General features: G+C 46.9%; 1 protein-coding gene across 1 annotated transcript in view; it reads left to right on the forward strand.

The window, feature by feature from the left end:
• Positions 1–12,989, forward strand: part of Nup210l (nucleoporin 210 like) — a 94,840-nt gene that overhangs the window by 59,981 nt on the left and 21,870 nt on the right. Inside the window, exons 24-31 of the mRNA XM_021646719.2 lie at positions 1,054–1,116; positions 2,359–2,538; positions 3,013–3,093; positions 3,782–3,913; positions 6,626–6,784; positions 8,104–8,195; positions 11,251–11,425; positions 12,734–12,909. Of these exons, the coding sequence (XP_021502394.1) occupies positions 1,054–1,116; positions 2,359–2,538; positions 3,013–3,093; positions 3,782–3,913; positions 6,626–6,784; positions 8,104–8,195; positions 11,251–11,425; positions 12,734–12,909 (1,058 nt within the window). The remainder of the gene's footprint in view (positions 1–1,053; positions 1,117–2,358; positions 2,539–3,012; positions 3,094–3,781; positions 3,914–6,625; positions 6,785–8,103; positions 8,196–11,250; positions 11,426–12,733; positions 12,910–12,989) is intronic.

Genomic DNA, 12,989 nt, shown 5'->3' on the forward strand with positions numbered 1-12,989 from the left:
AGATTATTATAGGACTGGAGAGAATGGCACTGTGATTAAGAGCACTTGTTGATCTTGCAAGAGGACCTGGGTACAGGTCCCAGCATCCACAGCAGAACTCATAACCATCTATAACTCCCATCTCAGGGGATCTGACAGCCTCTTCTGGCCTCTGAAATAGGTTTAGTTCAGCGGTAGAGTGCTTGCCTAGCATTCATAAGACCCTAGGTTCTATCTCCAACATGAAAAAACAAAAACAAAAAACAAAAAATGAAACAAGACCAAAACTAAAGTAAGATGGTTGTCAGCCATATCTTCATCTTTTTTGTTATTGTTGTTGTGTTGTGTTGTTATGTTTTGTTTTCCGATACAGGGTTTCTCAGTGTACCCTTGGCGGTCCTGGACCCATTTTGTAGACCAGGCTGGCCTCTAACTCAGAGATCCACCTGCCTCTGCCTCCCTGAGTGCTGGGATTAAGGCATGCACCACTATCGCCTAGCCACCTTTACCTTTTTAATAATTTATTTATTTTTATTTCATAAGCATTGATTGGTATTCTGCATGCCTGTTGGATCCCCTGGAACTGGAATTGCAGACAGTTGTGAGCCACCATGTGGGTCCTTCAGAAGAACAGCCAATGCTCTTAACTTCTGAGCCATGTCTCCAGACCCATAGGTTTACATTTTTAAAGCTGGGTGATACACATCTGAGAATGAGATACATTGTTTTTTCTATGCTAAAAAAACAAAGAAGTTACAAGAATAATTATTTTACATTTACTTTGTTTATTTTGTGTGGGGGAGAGGACTTACGCCACAGACAGTGTGTGGAGGTAAGAGTGATCAATCCTGGGTTGTCAGTCTTGGTGGCGCGTCCTTTTGCCCTGTAAATACAATCTTAATGAGCAGGCAGAGTGAGCTGCTTAAACATGACTGAATGGCTTTGCTGATCTAAATAAAACCAAAAGGTGTATGTCCGTGTTGCTTGTCTGTGCACCCTGAGCAGTTTTCCTGGGGATAAGGCTGTGAGCAGCGGAGCTGACACTGACTGCTGCTCCCCTTTGTCTCCCTCCAGGTGTTTCCTCCCTTCAGACTTGTTCCTGAGAAAATGACACTGATTACCACCAACATGATGCAGGTGATCTTTCTTATGGCTGGCTTGTGGTTTTTAATTGTGTTTTTTAAAACAAGTTATTTGCTACTTTTATGTGCTTTGCCTACATGTACGTGTGAGGGTGTTGATTCCCTGGAACTGGAGTTATAGACAGTTGTGAGTGGCCCTGTGGGTGCTGGGAATTGAAAACAGGTCCTCTGAAAAAGCAGTAAGTGCTCTAACCGCTGAGCCATCACTCCAACCACTTAGTTTCGGTTTTGCGACAGTGCCCAGGCTAACCTCAAACTCAAAACCTTAAAAACTCAGGCTTTGCAAATGTATGGCTGTGATCTGTGTCAATCTATATCAGTGATATAGATGATTTATTTCTGTTTTTGTTTTTATTTTTTGTTTTTCAAGACAGGGTTTCTCTGTGCAGCCTTGGCTTGTCCTGGACTTGTTTTGTAGACCAGGCTGTCCTCAAACTCCCCGTGATCTACCTGCCTCTGCCTCCCTGAGTGCTGGGATTAAAGGTGTGCTTCACCGCTACTACCCGGCATATAGCTGATTCTTCAGTTTTGAGATTTATTGTATTTTATGTGTCTGGGTGTTTTGCCGTGTGTGTGTGTGTGTGTGTGTGTGTGTGTGTGTGTGTGTGTGTGTGCGCCACGTGAAATACCCAGGGATGCCAGAAGAGGGCGTCACGTCTCTGGAACTGGAGTTACAGAGGATTGTGAGCTTCCTGCTATGTGGGTTCTGGGAATCAAACCTGGTCCTCTAGAAGGGCAGCTAGTGCCCTTTTTTTGTTTTGTTTTGTTTTGTTGTTTTTGTTTTTTGAGACAGGGTTTCTCTGTGTGTAGCTCTGGCTGTCTTGGAACTCACCAGGCTGGCCACAGAGACCCTCCTGCCTCTGCTTCCCGAGCACTGGGATTAAAGGTGTGCGCCACCACTAGCACTTGTGACCACTTAGCCATCTCTCCAGTATAATATAGGTGCTTTTAAAGCAGAAAACGTGGTTTGCCTCTGTCTCTCCGGTACACCCAGCACAGCTGGGTCTAATAGAAAAGAAAGTAAATTCCCTGACACATAGTGCATGTGACATAAACACCCTTGGGAGTCCTGCAGTTCATCTGCAGCACACATCTCTTCCACACACACACTGTGTTGATGCGGTGTGTGCTGTCCAAGAAACGGAGGGTGTCAAGCTTGCTTGAAGAAAAAATGTCGAGAAAAGATATGTGATTCCTTAGCTATGTTCGAGGCACTCACTGTGTGTTTAAATTCCAGATAATGTCTGAAGGAGGCCCTCAGCCCCAGTCCATCATTCACTTCTCCGTCAGCAACCAGACGGTGGCTGCTGTTAACAGGAGGGGACAAGTCACAGGGAAGGTGGTTGGCACCGCTGTGGTCCACGGCACCATCCAGACAGTGAACGAAGACACTGGCAAAGTCATTGTGTTTTCCCAGGTACTCCCGCCGTGCTCCGCCTCACCCTTGCGCTGGGGTGGCGATGAGTGTGCCAGCAGACCAGTAGTGTTCTTCTAATGCCCCTCATCTGGTATAGAGATCGCGTGGGCGGGCGTTGGTGGAGAACCCAGGGAGCCCTTGGTATTGTTGTGAGATGTGGTTCCTGTTCTCAAACATTTTTAAAGAACAAAATCAAAGCTGGGTGTGGTGTGGCGCGCGCCTGTAATCCCAGCCCTTTTTAGGCAGAAGCAGGCAGAGCTCTGTGAATTCGAGGCCAGCCTGGTCTACAAAGCAAGTCCAGGACAGCCAAGCTACACAGAGAAACCACCAAACAAACAAGAACAAGATCAAGCGTACACCCTAAGGCTTTGTTGTTGTTGTTGAACATGAGAAACCACGTAACGAGCTCTTGTAAGCCTCTCTTCAGCCCACAGAAACTGCCCGACCTAAGCTTGCTCTCCACCTGCTGAGCAGGATGAAGTCCAAGTTGAAGTTGTCCAGCTCCGGGCTGTTAGGATCCTCGCGGCTGCAACTCGCCTCATCACAGCCACCGAGGTCAGTTACACAAAGCAAGTGTGCACGTGGGTTCTTCTTCATTTCTCTCTCCTCCTCCCCAATATGCTTTTTAAAAAAAGACTTATTTATTTTAATTTTATGTGTATCAGTGTTTTCCTACATGTATGTCTGTGTTCCACATGCATGCGTAATGCCTGTGGAGGCCAGAAGAGGGCATTGGATCCCCTGGAACTGGAATTACAGACAGCTGTGAGCCACTGTGTGGGTGCTGGGAATGGAACCTGGGGTCCTTTGGAAGAGCACCAGGGGTTCTTATGTCTGAGCCGTCTCTTTAGCCCTTTTGTGTGTGGTTTTCTTTCTTTCTTTTAGATTTATTTATTTATTATGTATGCAATGATTAGTCTCTATGTGTACCTGGAGGCTAAAAGAAGGCACCAGATCCTATTACAGTTGTGAGCCCCCATGTGGGTGCTGGGGTTGAACTCAGGACGTCTGGAAGAGCAGACAGTGCTCTTAACCTCTGAGCCATCTCTCCGGCCCCGGGTGTGGTTTTCTTGATACACGGTCTTATGTAGACCTAGTTAGCCTAAAACTCAAGATAATCCTTCAGAGGTGTGTGCCATCATGCTCAACTCTGAGGCTGGTGTGAGAGCCATGTTGTGGGCTCACTGTTCTGATAATGCTAGATAGGCAAGGCACACAGCACAACACAACACTTTCTTTTCAGATGCCAGTCTATGTCATGGGGGTGACCAGCACCCAGACTCCTTTCTCCTTCAGCAATGCCAAGCCCATGCTCACCTTCCACTGGTCCATGAGCAAAAGGGACGTGCTGGACCTGGTTCCCAGGCATTCAGAGGTACGAATCTATCTTTCATTCTATTGCCGTGGGAGTGCTAAGATTTACTTTTTAACTACGGGGGGAGGGAGATGCATGAGGCAGGTGTCCTTGGAGGCAAGAAGCCTCAGGGCGCTGGAGCTGGCCCCTCTGGCAGCTGTGTGCTGAGGCTCTCTGCAAGAGCCAGTGTTCCTCGCTGCTTCTCTCTGGCCCTTCACCGCCACGTTGTTTTTGACAGCGTGTTACTGTCTAGTACTGGCTGTCCTGGAACCCACTATGTGGACCAGGTTGGCCTTGGACTTGCAGTGGTCCTCCTGCTTCTGCTTTCTGAGTGCTGAGATTACAGGTACAATATCATATCTGGCCTGCCTTCAGAATCTTTTCGTTGTCTAAGATTTTCATGAATTGCTTATTCTTTCCTTACTTAGGCCAAAGTTGACATAATTTTATTAATGTAAAAGTTTATCATTTAAAAATAATTATAACAGAAGCAGGAAAAATGGAGTTTGTTTGTACTTCAAGTGAAAGACCAAAAACAGTAACACAAGTGTTCTGTTTCCTGAATTTATTTTTGCACAAGGACTTAAAATCCAACCTGGAATGACGGTAAATATCAGCTTTTCTGTTGTAGACCTGAGAATCAGAATTTCCAGAGTCTGTTTTGTTTGCTGATGACGTTTCTTGGCCTGGTTTCTTCACTTTAGTGTCTCGAGAACCACAGCACTTTGGTAACACACATGAAGAACATGAGGCCCTCTGCACTGGGCTTGGTGGTACATCATGCCTTTATTTCCAGCATTCTGAGCTCTCGTCTAGCCTGGGCTACACAGCAAATCTCAGGCCAGCCAGAGCTATACACAGATACCTTTCTCAAAATTCAGTAATATAAAAAAGAAGGTCTGAGCTGGAAAGACGGCTCAGAGGTTAAGAGCACTGGCTGCTCCTCCAGAGGTCCTGAGTTCAACTCCCAGCAACCACATGGTGGCTCACAACCATCTATAATGAGATCCATTGCCCTCTTCTGGCCTGCAGGTGTACATATAAATAGTGCATTCATATACATCAAAATTTTTAAAAATCTTAAAAAAAAAAGACAAAGACTTAAATTTTTGAAAATGGTTTTCATGCCCATCCCACACCTCACACTGAAGCCTGAAAAAGGCAAAGAAGTCCAACACTGCCCTTCAGAAAGGTGCCTTTCTTCTCGCCCGTTTCATCCTGTGCTGTGTGCACTCATCTTAGAGGCTGCTTGTGCCATTTCCATTTTTCCCGGTGATTGAACTGACTTGGAGCTAACACAGAAGGAAACCCGGAGTCTTAGAAGCCCTGGCTGACCAGCACACAGGCTTGCCCTAGGACTGGTTATGCTGCTGGGAATAGGAAGAGAGAGATGAAGGAAGAAAACAAGTTCTTAAATGAGGGGTGAGAGAATATACTTGGGGTTTTTGCTGTTGTTTAATATACATTTTTAAAAATGTATGCATTGTTATTAAATTATAATTATTAAATTAATTTTGTACATTGGTGTTCTGCCTTCATATATGTCTGTGTGAGGGTGTCAGAAGTTCTGGAACTGGAGTTACAGACAGGTATGAGCTGCCATGAACCCAGGTCTTCTGGAAAAGCGGCCAGTGCTCTTAACTGCTAAGTTAGCTCTCTAACCTTCATAGAACATACTTGTAATCCTAGAATTTAAGAGTCTGAAGCAAGACGATTGAGAATGAGGCTAACTTGAACAACATAGTGAGACTGTTTCTAAAAAAAAAAAAAAAAGGAACGAAAGAACAAATGAGCAAAAACAAAAAGAGACAAGAGAATCAAGAGTTCAGGGTCATCATGAAATTCATAGCAAAATCAAGACTGACCTGGGGTATGTGGGAGCTTGTTTAGAGGGGGTAGAGAGATGGCCCCGTGGTTCAGAGCACTGCTTGCTGTTCCAGAGGAGCCAGGTTTGATGCCCAGCACCCATGTATCAGCCCACAATCATCTAACTGGAGGTCCGGGAAATGTGATGCCCTTTTCTGGTCTGCACAGGGAGTGCCCACACACAGCACAGACATGTGTGCAGGCAGAACACCCATACTCATAAAATAAAAGTGAAAATAACTAAGAAAGAGAGAAAGAGATTCTGTTTCAAAAATAAGAGTAAAGGAGAAGAAAAGAAGGAGAAAGGGAAAAGGGGGGAGAAGGGATGGGAAGAAAGGAGGAGGAAAAAAGAGAGAAAGAGGAAAGCAGAAAGGCAGGGAGGAGAGGAACAAGCTGGTCTGTACTTACGTAGCCCAGGCTGGCCTGGATCCTGTGATGGTCCATATGCTTTAGCCTCCCAAGTGCTAGAACAACAGGCATGCCACACCTTACAGCTGTAGCTCTGAACGGAAAACGACCTTGGACTTTTTGTTTGTTTGTTTGTTTGTTTGTTTTGTTTTTTGAGATAAGGTCTCTTTCTTATGTAGCTCTGGCTGTCCTGGAAACCCCTGCACAGACCAGGTTGACCTGGAACCCACAGAGATCCACTTGTGTCTGCCTCCAAGTGATAGGATTAAAGGCCTGTACCCCCACAACTGGCTACCTTGAACTCTTGTTCCTTCTACCTCTGCCCCCTGAGCACCGAAACTACAGATCTGCCAGCCACTCCCCATTTATGTGCTGCTTGGGAGGTTAACCTTGGCCTCCCTGTGAGAAGCAAGCCCTGTCCCCAGGGATGCGCTTCCAACCCATCCCTCCACCGTCTAGGTGTTTCTCCAGCTCCCAGCCGAGCACAACTTTGCCATGGTTGTTCACACAAAAGCAGCTGGCAGGACCACGATCAAGGTCACAGTCCGGAGTACGAACAGCTCCTTTGGGCACTTTGAGGGGAATGTGCTGGAACTGTCGGATGAGATTCAGATCCTGGTAAGCTCCCACCTAAATCTGGTTCTGTAGCTCAGGGAGCGTATGTCTCTGGGCTCCACCTGGAGCTAAGCTCTCACACACGCATTCACTGCATTCCTGAAGACACACTGGGGATGGAAAGAAGGCTCAGAAGGTGAGAGTACTTGCTGCAAAAGCCTGATAACCGGCATTTGATTCCCGGAACCCACATAAAAAAGGCAGATATGGTGGTGCGTATCTGTGATCCTTGTACCCCGAAAGAGATGAGACAGTTCATCTCAATTAAGACACAATTGTCTGGAAGCTGGGCCAGTGCCTAGAGTGGAACAAGAGAAACCCTACCTCAGCGGGGTGGGAACCTTCAACCCACCCTCAAAACCTGTTCTCTGGCCAGCCGAGGTAGCACACGCCTGTAATCCTAGCACTCAGAGAGGAAGAGGCAGATTGATCGCTGTGAGTTTGAGGCCAGCCTGGTCTACAAAGTGAAGTCCAGTACAGCCAGGTTTTGATACACAGAGAGACCCTGTCTCGAAAAATGAAAAAAGAGGGAGAGACAGAGAAAGAAAGAGGTGTTCTCTGACCTCCACACAAACACAATGGTGCACTTGTGTATGTGTGCATTCCGTGCCACACACACACATATACTCACAACAGATAAGTGAAAAACAAAACAAAACAAAACAAAAAAACCTAAAAGGAAAAGGAAAAAAGTTCAAATCAATCAGGAAGGACAATCATTTGAGTAGGCCCAGCTTTCCCCAATTATTTTGCCTTTGACTCTTTGATTCAGTAGAGCAGTGAGGAAGCGGCAGTAGAGCGGGCAGCAGAAGAGCTGATGGCCTCTGCTGACTTCCGGCAGAGGCTCTGCTCCCAGATCTCACTCCGTCCAGTGAACGGAACTAAAACTGGCTCTCACGCTTTAGTCTACCACAGAGGCTGCGGCCAGTGGGATTTGCCACATGGCCAGTACTTCAGGAATAGAGCCGTTAAAGCCCTGAATGAATATATGTATAGTTTTAATAATATATTACTTTTAGGAGCTAGGTCTCTCTGCATAGCCCTGGCTGTTCTGAACTGTATGTAGACCAGGCTCGCCTCAAACTCACGGGGATCTGACGGCCTCTGTGTCGTAGACTACCAAGTACGTACCAAGTACCCGGCTTGTTGAAGGGAGGGCTGCTGTGGAATGTTTAGACTAATTTGAAATCAGGCAGACTGTTGACCGTAGCTCCATGTTCCACTCACAGTCCCCGCTGGTTGTCCTGAGCTCCACCCACACCGAATAACTATCATAAGCTGTCTTCCCCTGAAAGGAGGGAACGCTTCTTTTCTCCCTGTAGGTGTTTGAAAAACTGCAGCTCTTCTACTCAGACTGCCAGCCTGAACAGATCCTGATGCCGATGAATTCTCAGCTCAAGCTGCACTCCAACAGGTGTGTGAGGAGGGAAGGGAAGCAGGCCAGACTGAGGAAACTTGAGTAAGATGTGCCAGGGCCGGAGAGGCGTCAGGCATAAACACTGCCCGCAGGCCACGGGAGCACAGGCCACAAAACTGTCCTCTGGCTCCACCATCTCCCGCAGAAGTGAAGGCTAGGCCTGGCGGGACAGTCAGCGTGGAAAGTGAAAAAGCAAGAGGTGTGCCATCCGGCTTGGATGGGACCCAGCTCGGCAGGGTGCCATGTGCACACCTGCACACGCATATTAGCAATAACTTTAAAAACATTTATAGGGCACTCGGGAGGCAGAGGCAGGCAGATCTCTGTGAGTTCAAGGCCAGTCTGGTCTACAGAGTGAGTTCAAGCCAGTTAGGGCTACACAGAGAAACCCTGTCTCAGAAAACTAATAATAATAAACAAACAAACAAACAAACAAACCCCACATTTTAATGTTTTTAATTGCACATGGAAAGAGCTATCATTTACTCTTGATTGACTTTTCTAAAGTGAATATGTTTTCAAACGTGACATAATTATACAACAGAAAAATAACTGAAAGGTTTACTTGTTATGATTTGTATATGCATGTGTATGTGTGTGTGTGTGTGTGTGAATGAGTGTAAGTGCACATGTGTGCATGTGAGAGTATGTGTGTGTAAGAGTGTCTGTGAATGAGTGTGTGGGTGTATGTGTGAGTGTATAAATGTGTATGTGTGTATGTCCGGCACATGCCACAGTGAGCATATGAGGACAGTTTAACCTTCAGCAATCAATTCTCTCCTTCCCTGGTGGGATTGTAGGATCAAACTCAAGCTAGGCTGTTGAATCAAATACTTTTGTCCAATTTTCTATTTCACAAGCCTGAAACTGCCCTTCTTTTTGTTTTCTGAGGCAGAGACCATAGAGTCCCTCAACCCTTATGGAACAGAGGGACCCCTGCTGTCCCAGCTGCTGCCTCCTTGGTGCTAGGAGCATGGTGTGCGCCCAGGCTTGATTTCCATGCATGCTTGGGACAGCACCTCAACGTCGCAATCCTCCTCCCCAGCTCCCCAAGTGTTGTAATCACAGGTGTCACCTTTTCTCCTGGACTATTGTGACTCCTGAGGCTGTGGACATCACTCATGTATGAGTGTTTGTTTAAATATGTTTTCAGTTATCTTGTCCAAATAATTGTAACTGTAGGCCTTTTGGATTGTGAGCCTAGCCTTCAATGGCTGAGCCATCTCTCCAGCCCAACCATTGGTTTTTCTATGCCAGCCCTTGCTCCGAATAATGACACAGAGACCTTATATTTCTTTACAATAGCTTCAGGCACTACAGTTGGGCGCACCTCAGCTGTTGTAACGATGGGCCTGCGCTCTGCCACGTGGAATTACCTGCCAGCCTAGTCTCACCCTGGCACCTGCTTCTTCACCCACGTCCCGGTGGCTATCCCCATTCCCCTCTCCCATCTCCACCTGAGACCCCCTCTCTCTGGGCCTGGAAGTCCTGCCTAAACTCTCCAGCCCAGCTTTTGACCAATCAGAAGGTGATGAAGAAAAAAAAAAACATTTACACATTGAAACAAATGCTTCTTAATAATGACAATACCAAAGTCTGGCCTGTGACCAGATCTCTGCCAAAACAGAAATCAGCATTTGAATACACAGTGCACAAAAACATCATTCCAACAAATAACTTTCTAATATGCAACAGGATTTATTTTTAAAGAGAAAAGTATAGGCCTGGGGTTAGTGGTATATGCTTCTAGGCACAGCACATCGGGAGGTAAACACACACGCTGGCTAGTCTTATATAAAGTTGACACAAGCTAGAGTCACATTCGAGGGGGGAACCTCAATTGAAAAATTGCCTCTATAAAAATCAGGCTGTAGGCATGCCTGTAGGGCGTTTTCATACTTAATGATTGATGTGGGAGGGCCCAGCCTATTGGGAATGATGCCATCCCTGGGCTGGTGGTCCTAGGTGCTATAAAAAAGCAAGCTGAACAAGCCATGAAGAGCAAGCCAGTAAGCAGCACTCTCCATGGCTTCTGCATGAGCTCCTGCCTCTAGGTTCCTGGCCCGCTTAAATTCCTGCCTTGATTTCCCTCAGTGATGGACTATTACTGGAAGTGTAAGCCAAACAAACCTTTTCCTCCACAAGCTGCTTTTGGTGAGTTTCATCACAGTAATAGAAACCCTAACTAAGATAAGACAGGAAAATCAGGAATTTAAGGTCATCTCTGCCTACATAGTGAGTTTAAGGTCAGCCTGGAGTACATGAGACTCCAGGGGGAAACAGCCAAAGCCAGGCACAATGGCTCACACCTGAGTCTCAGCACTGGGAGGTGTCACATCAGTCTTCAGCTACACAGTGAGCCAGCCTGGGCTACGTGAGACCCTGCCTTAAAACGCACTTGTATAATCTTTGGGTCTGGTTACTTTTGGTGTGTGATTTTTTTTTTTTTTTTAATTTATGACTTTGGGGGAAGGTTAATTTCTTTTTAAAAGGTCTCTCTATATATCCTGGAGCTTGCTATGTAGACCAGGATGGCCTCAAATTCACAGAGCTCCTTTTGCCTCTGCCTCCAGAGTGCCGAGATTAAAGGCCACCATGCCCTGCTCAAGGTTTTTATTTTTTTAGTTGGTTTATTTGTTAATTTTTATGTATGGCTGGGCACTCAGGGAGGCAGAGGTAGGTGTATCTCTGAGTTTGAGGCCAGTCTTGTGAGTCCAGGGCAGCCAAGGCCACAGAGAAACCCTGTCTCAAAAAGAACACAGCAATAAAATGAAAATAAATATTTTTATGTCTGGGTATCTAGTTGTATGAGCTGATGCATTCTCTGTGCACTGTTTGTTTCTTAAGTTTTTAGTCTTCTGAGACAGGTTTTCCCAAGCTAGCCTAGAGTTCACTCTGGCTTGGCTGGCTTCAAACTCGTGGCAATCCTTTTCCCTAGCCGTCAATGCTGAAGTACAGGTAAGACAAATCATCTTAGCCTTGTCAGCCTTTACCTGCTTCCCTCTGACCAGACAGTCCCCAGGACTGCCTGCTTGCTCTGTTTATCTCCTAGAGAAGGCGCAGCTTTTGTAAGTTCCCGTGTTCTCAAGTGTTTCCCTAACTCCTCCGTCATTGAGGAAGATGGTGAAGGGCTCCTGAGATCTGGGTCCATTGCGGGCACTGCCGTATTGGAAGTCACTTCTATAGAACCTTTTGGAGTCAATCAGACAACCGTAACTGGAGTCCAGGTGAGTCAGGGACTAAGTCAGTAAATGATGGGGCCCGGGATCTAGCTCAGAAGTAGAGTGCTTGCTGAGCATGCAGGAACTCTTGTCTGACCCCAGCACCTCACACACTTAATCAGATGGAATGCCATGGCCTGGAAGGTGTGTCCTCTCCTGAGAATTAGGAGCTTTTCTGCAAGACAAATGAACCTGTCAGAGCAGATCCTGATGTGGCCTCAAAGCAGCATGATAAAACAGACAGTAGTGCCCTTGATGAAAGGGATCAGCCCCGTGTCAGTGTAACCATCGGCCCAGCAGCTTTGCGAGATGGTTGAGAGCAGAGTAGAGACGTGCTTCTGTCAGCATCTGGTGTGGAGGCTGGGTCTGGTGGTGTGTGACTTTAATCCTGGCACTCAGAAAGCTGAGGCACAGGATTGCTACAAGTTCAAAGCCAGCATGGGCTACAGAGTGAGACTGTACCTCAAAAGTCAATAAATGTCTGACTTTGATGTAAAATTAAACATTTTAGGGTGAAAAGGGACCTCAGAACTCTTGTTGGCCTCCTGGCTCAGATCAAATGTGGAAAGGACCTCAGAGGCATGTTAACCTAACATGAATCCTTTAGGCATTAGGTATATACTGTATTTCAGCCCAGATACCACACATGCTATTGTGCATTACCTCCTGTAAGAACTGTATGGGCTGCATATAACTGAGAAGGAGGCTGAGACCCAGAACTACACAAAGCTGTGAAGGGACAAGCTGGGATCAGATTGTATTTCTCTTACTGCAGTGTAGCCTTCATACCATGGGGAAATCTACAGTGTCCTGGTAGTCAGTCACTTGGTGACAGACCCCAAGCGCTCTGCAGAGAATAGGCTAACTGCACACCTCTCCTCACCTGCCAGATGGACTCATGAAGTGGCCATGGCCTGTGCTGTCATATTTCCTTTCTACGAGCATGTCAATGCAAAAGCTCTTCCCTACCAAGGAGTAGTGGGGCTGGGGAGATGGCTCAGTGGGCAGCAGCACAGGCACAAGCCTAAGCTCAGATCCCCAGAACCCACAGAAGAGCTAAGTGCAGTGCCAGTGGGCCTACAAGAACTGGGAAGGAGAGACAGGAGAAACTCCAAAAGCTCCAGGGCCTGGGAGCCTGGCTCACGTAGCAGTGAGGAGGCCTGGTCAAGTCAGGAAGGCAGGGGGCAACAGGCTGTCCTCTGAGCTCCACACACACCCATGAGGCCTGAGGCCTTGCCTGCAGATCTTAGAGTGTGATAGCAGCTCTTTTCCCAGTGCCGCATTGCCTGTACTCGTGGGTTCTGTCTCCCACAGGTAGCACCAGTGACATACCTTCGACTGAGCAGCTACCCCAAGCTATACACAGCCCAAGGAAGGACCCTGTCAGCCTTTCCTTTGGGCATGTCTCTCACCTTTATTGTTGAGTTTTATAATAACATTGGAGAGAAATTCCACACCCACAATACTCGGCTTTATATGGCACTGAACAGGTACGGAGGTCAAAGGGGTGTTAGCACCGAGACGGGACCCTCGCAGGCTAAGTCAGTCTTCTGCAGCACTCTCAGCAGAA

This window comes from Meriones unguiculatus, chromosome 1 (genome assembly GCF_030254825.1).
Source record: "Meriones unguiculatus strain TT.TT164.6M chromosome 1, Bangor_MerUng_6.1, whole genome shotgun sequence".
In the NCBI taxonomy this organism is placed as follows: Eukaryota; Metazoa; Chordata; class Mammalia; order Rodentia; family Muridae; genus Meriones; species Meriones unguiculatus.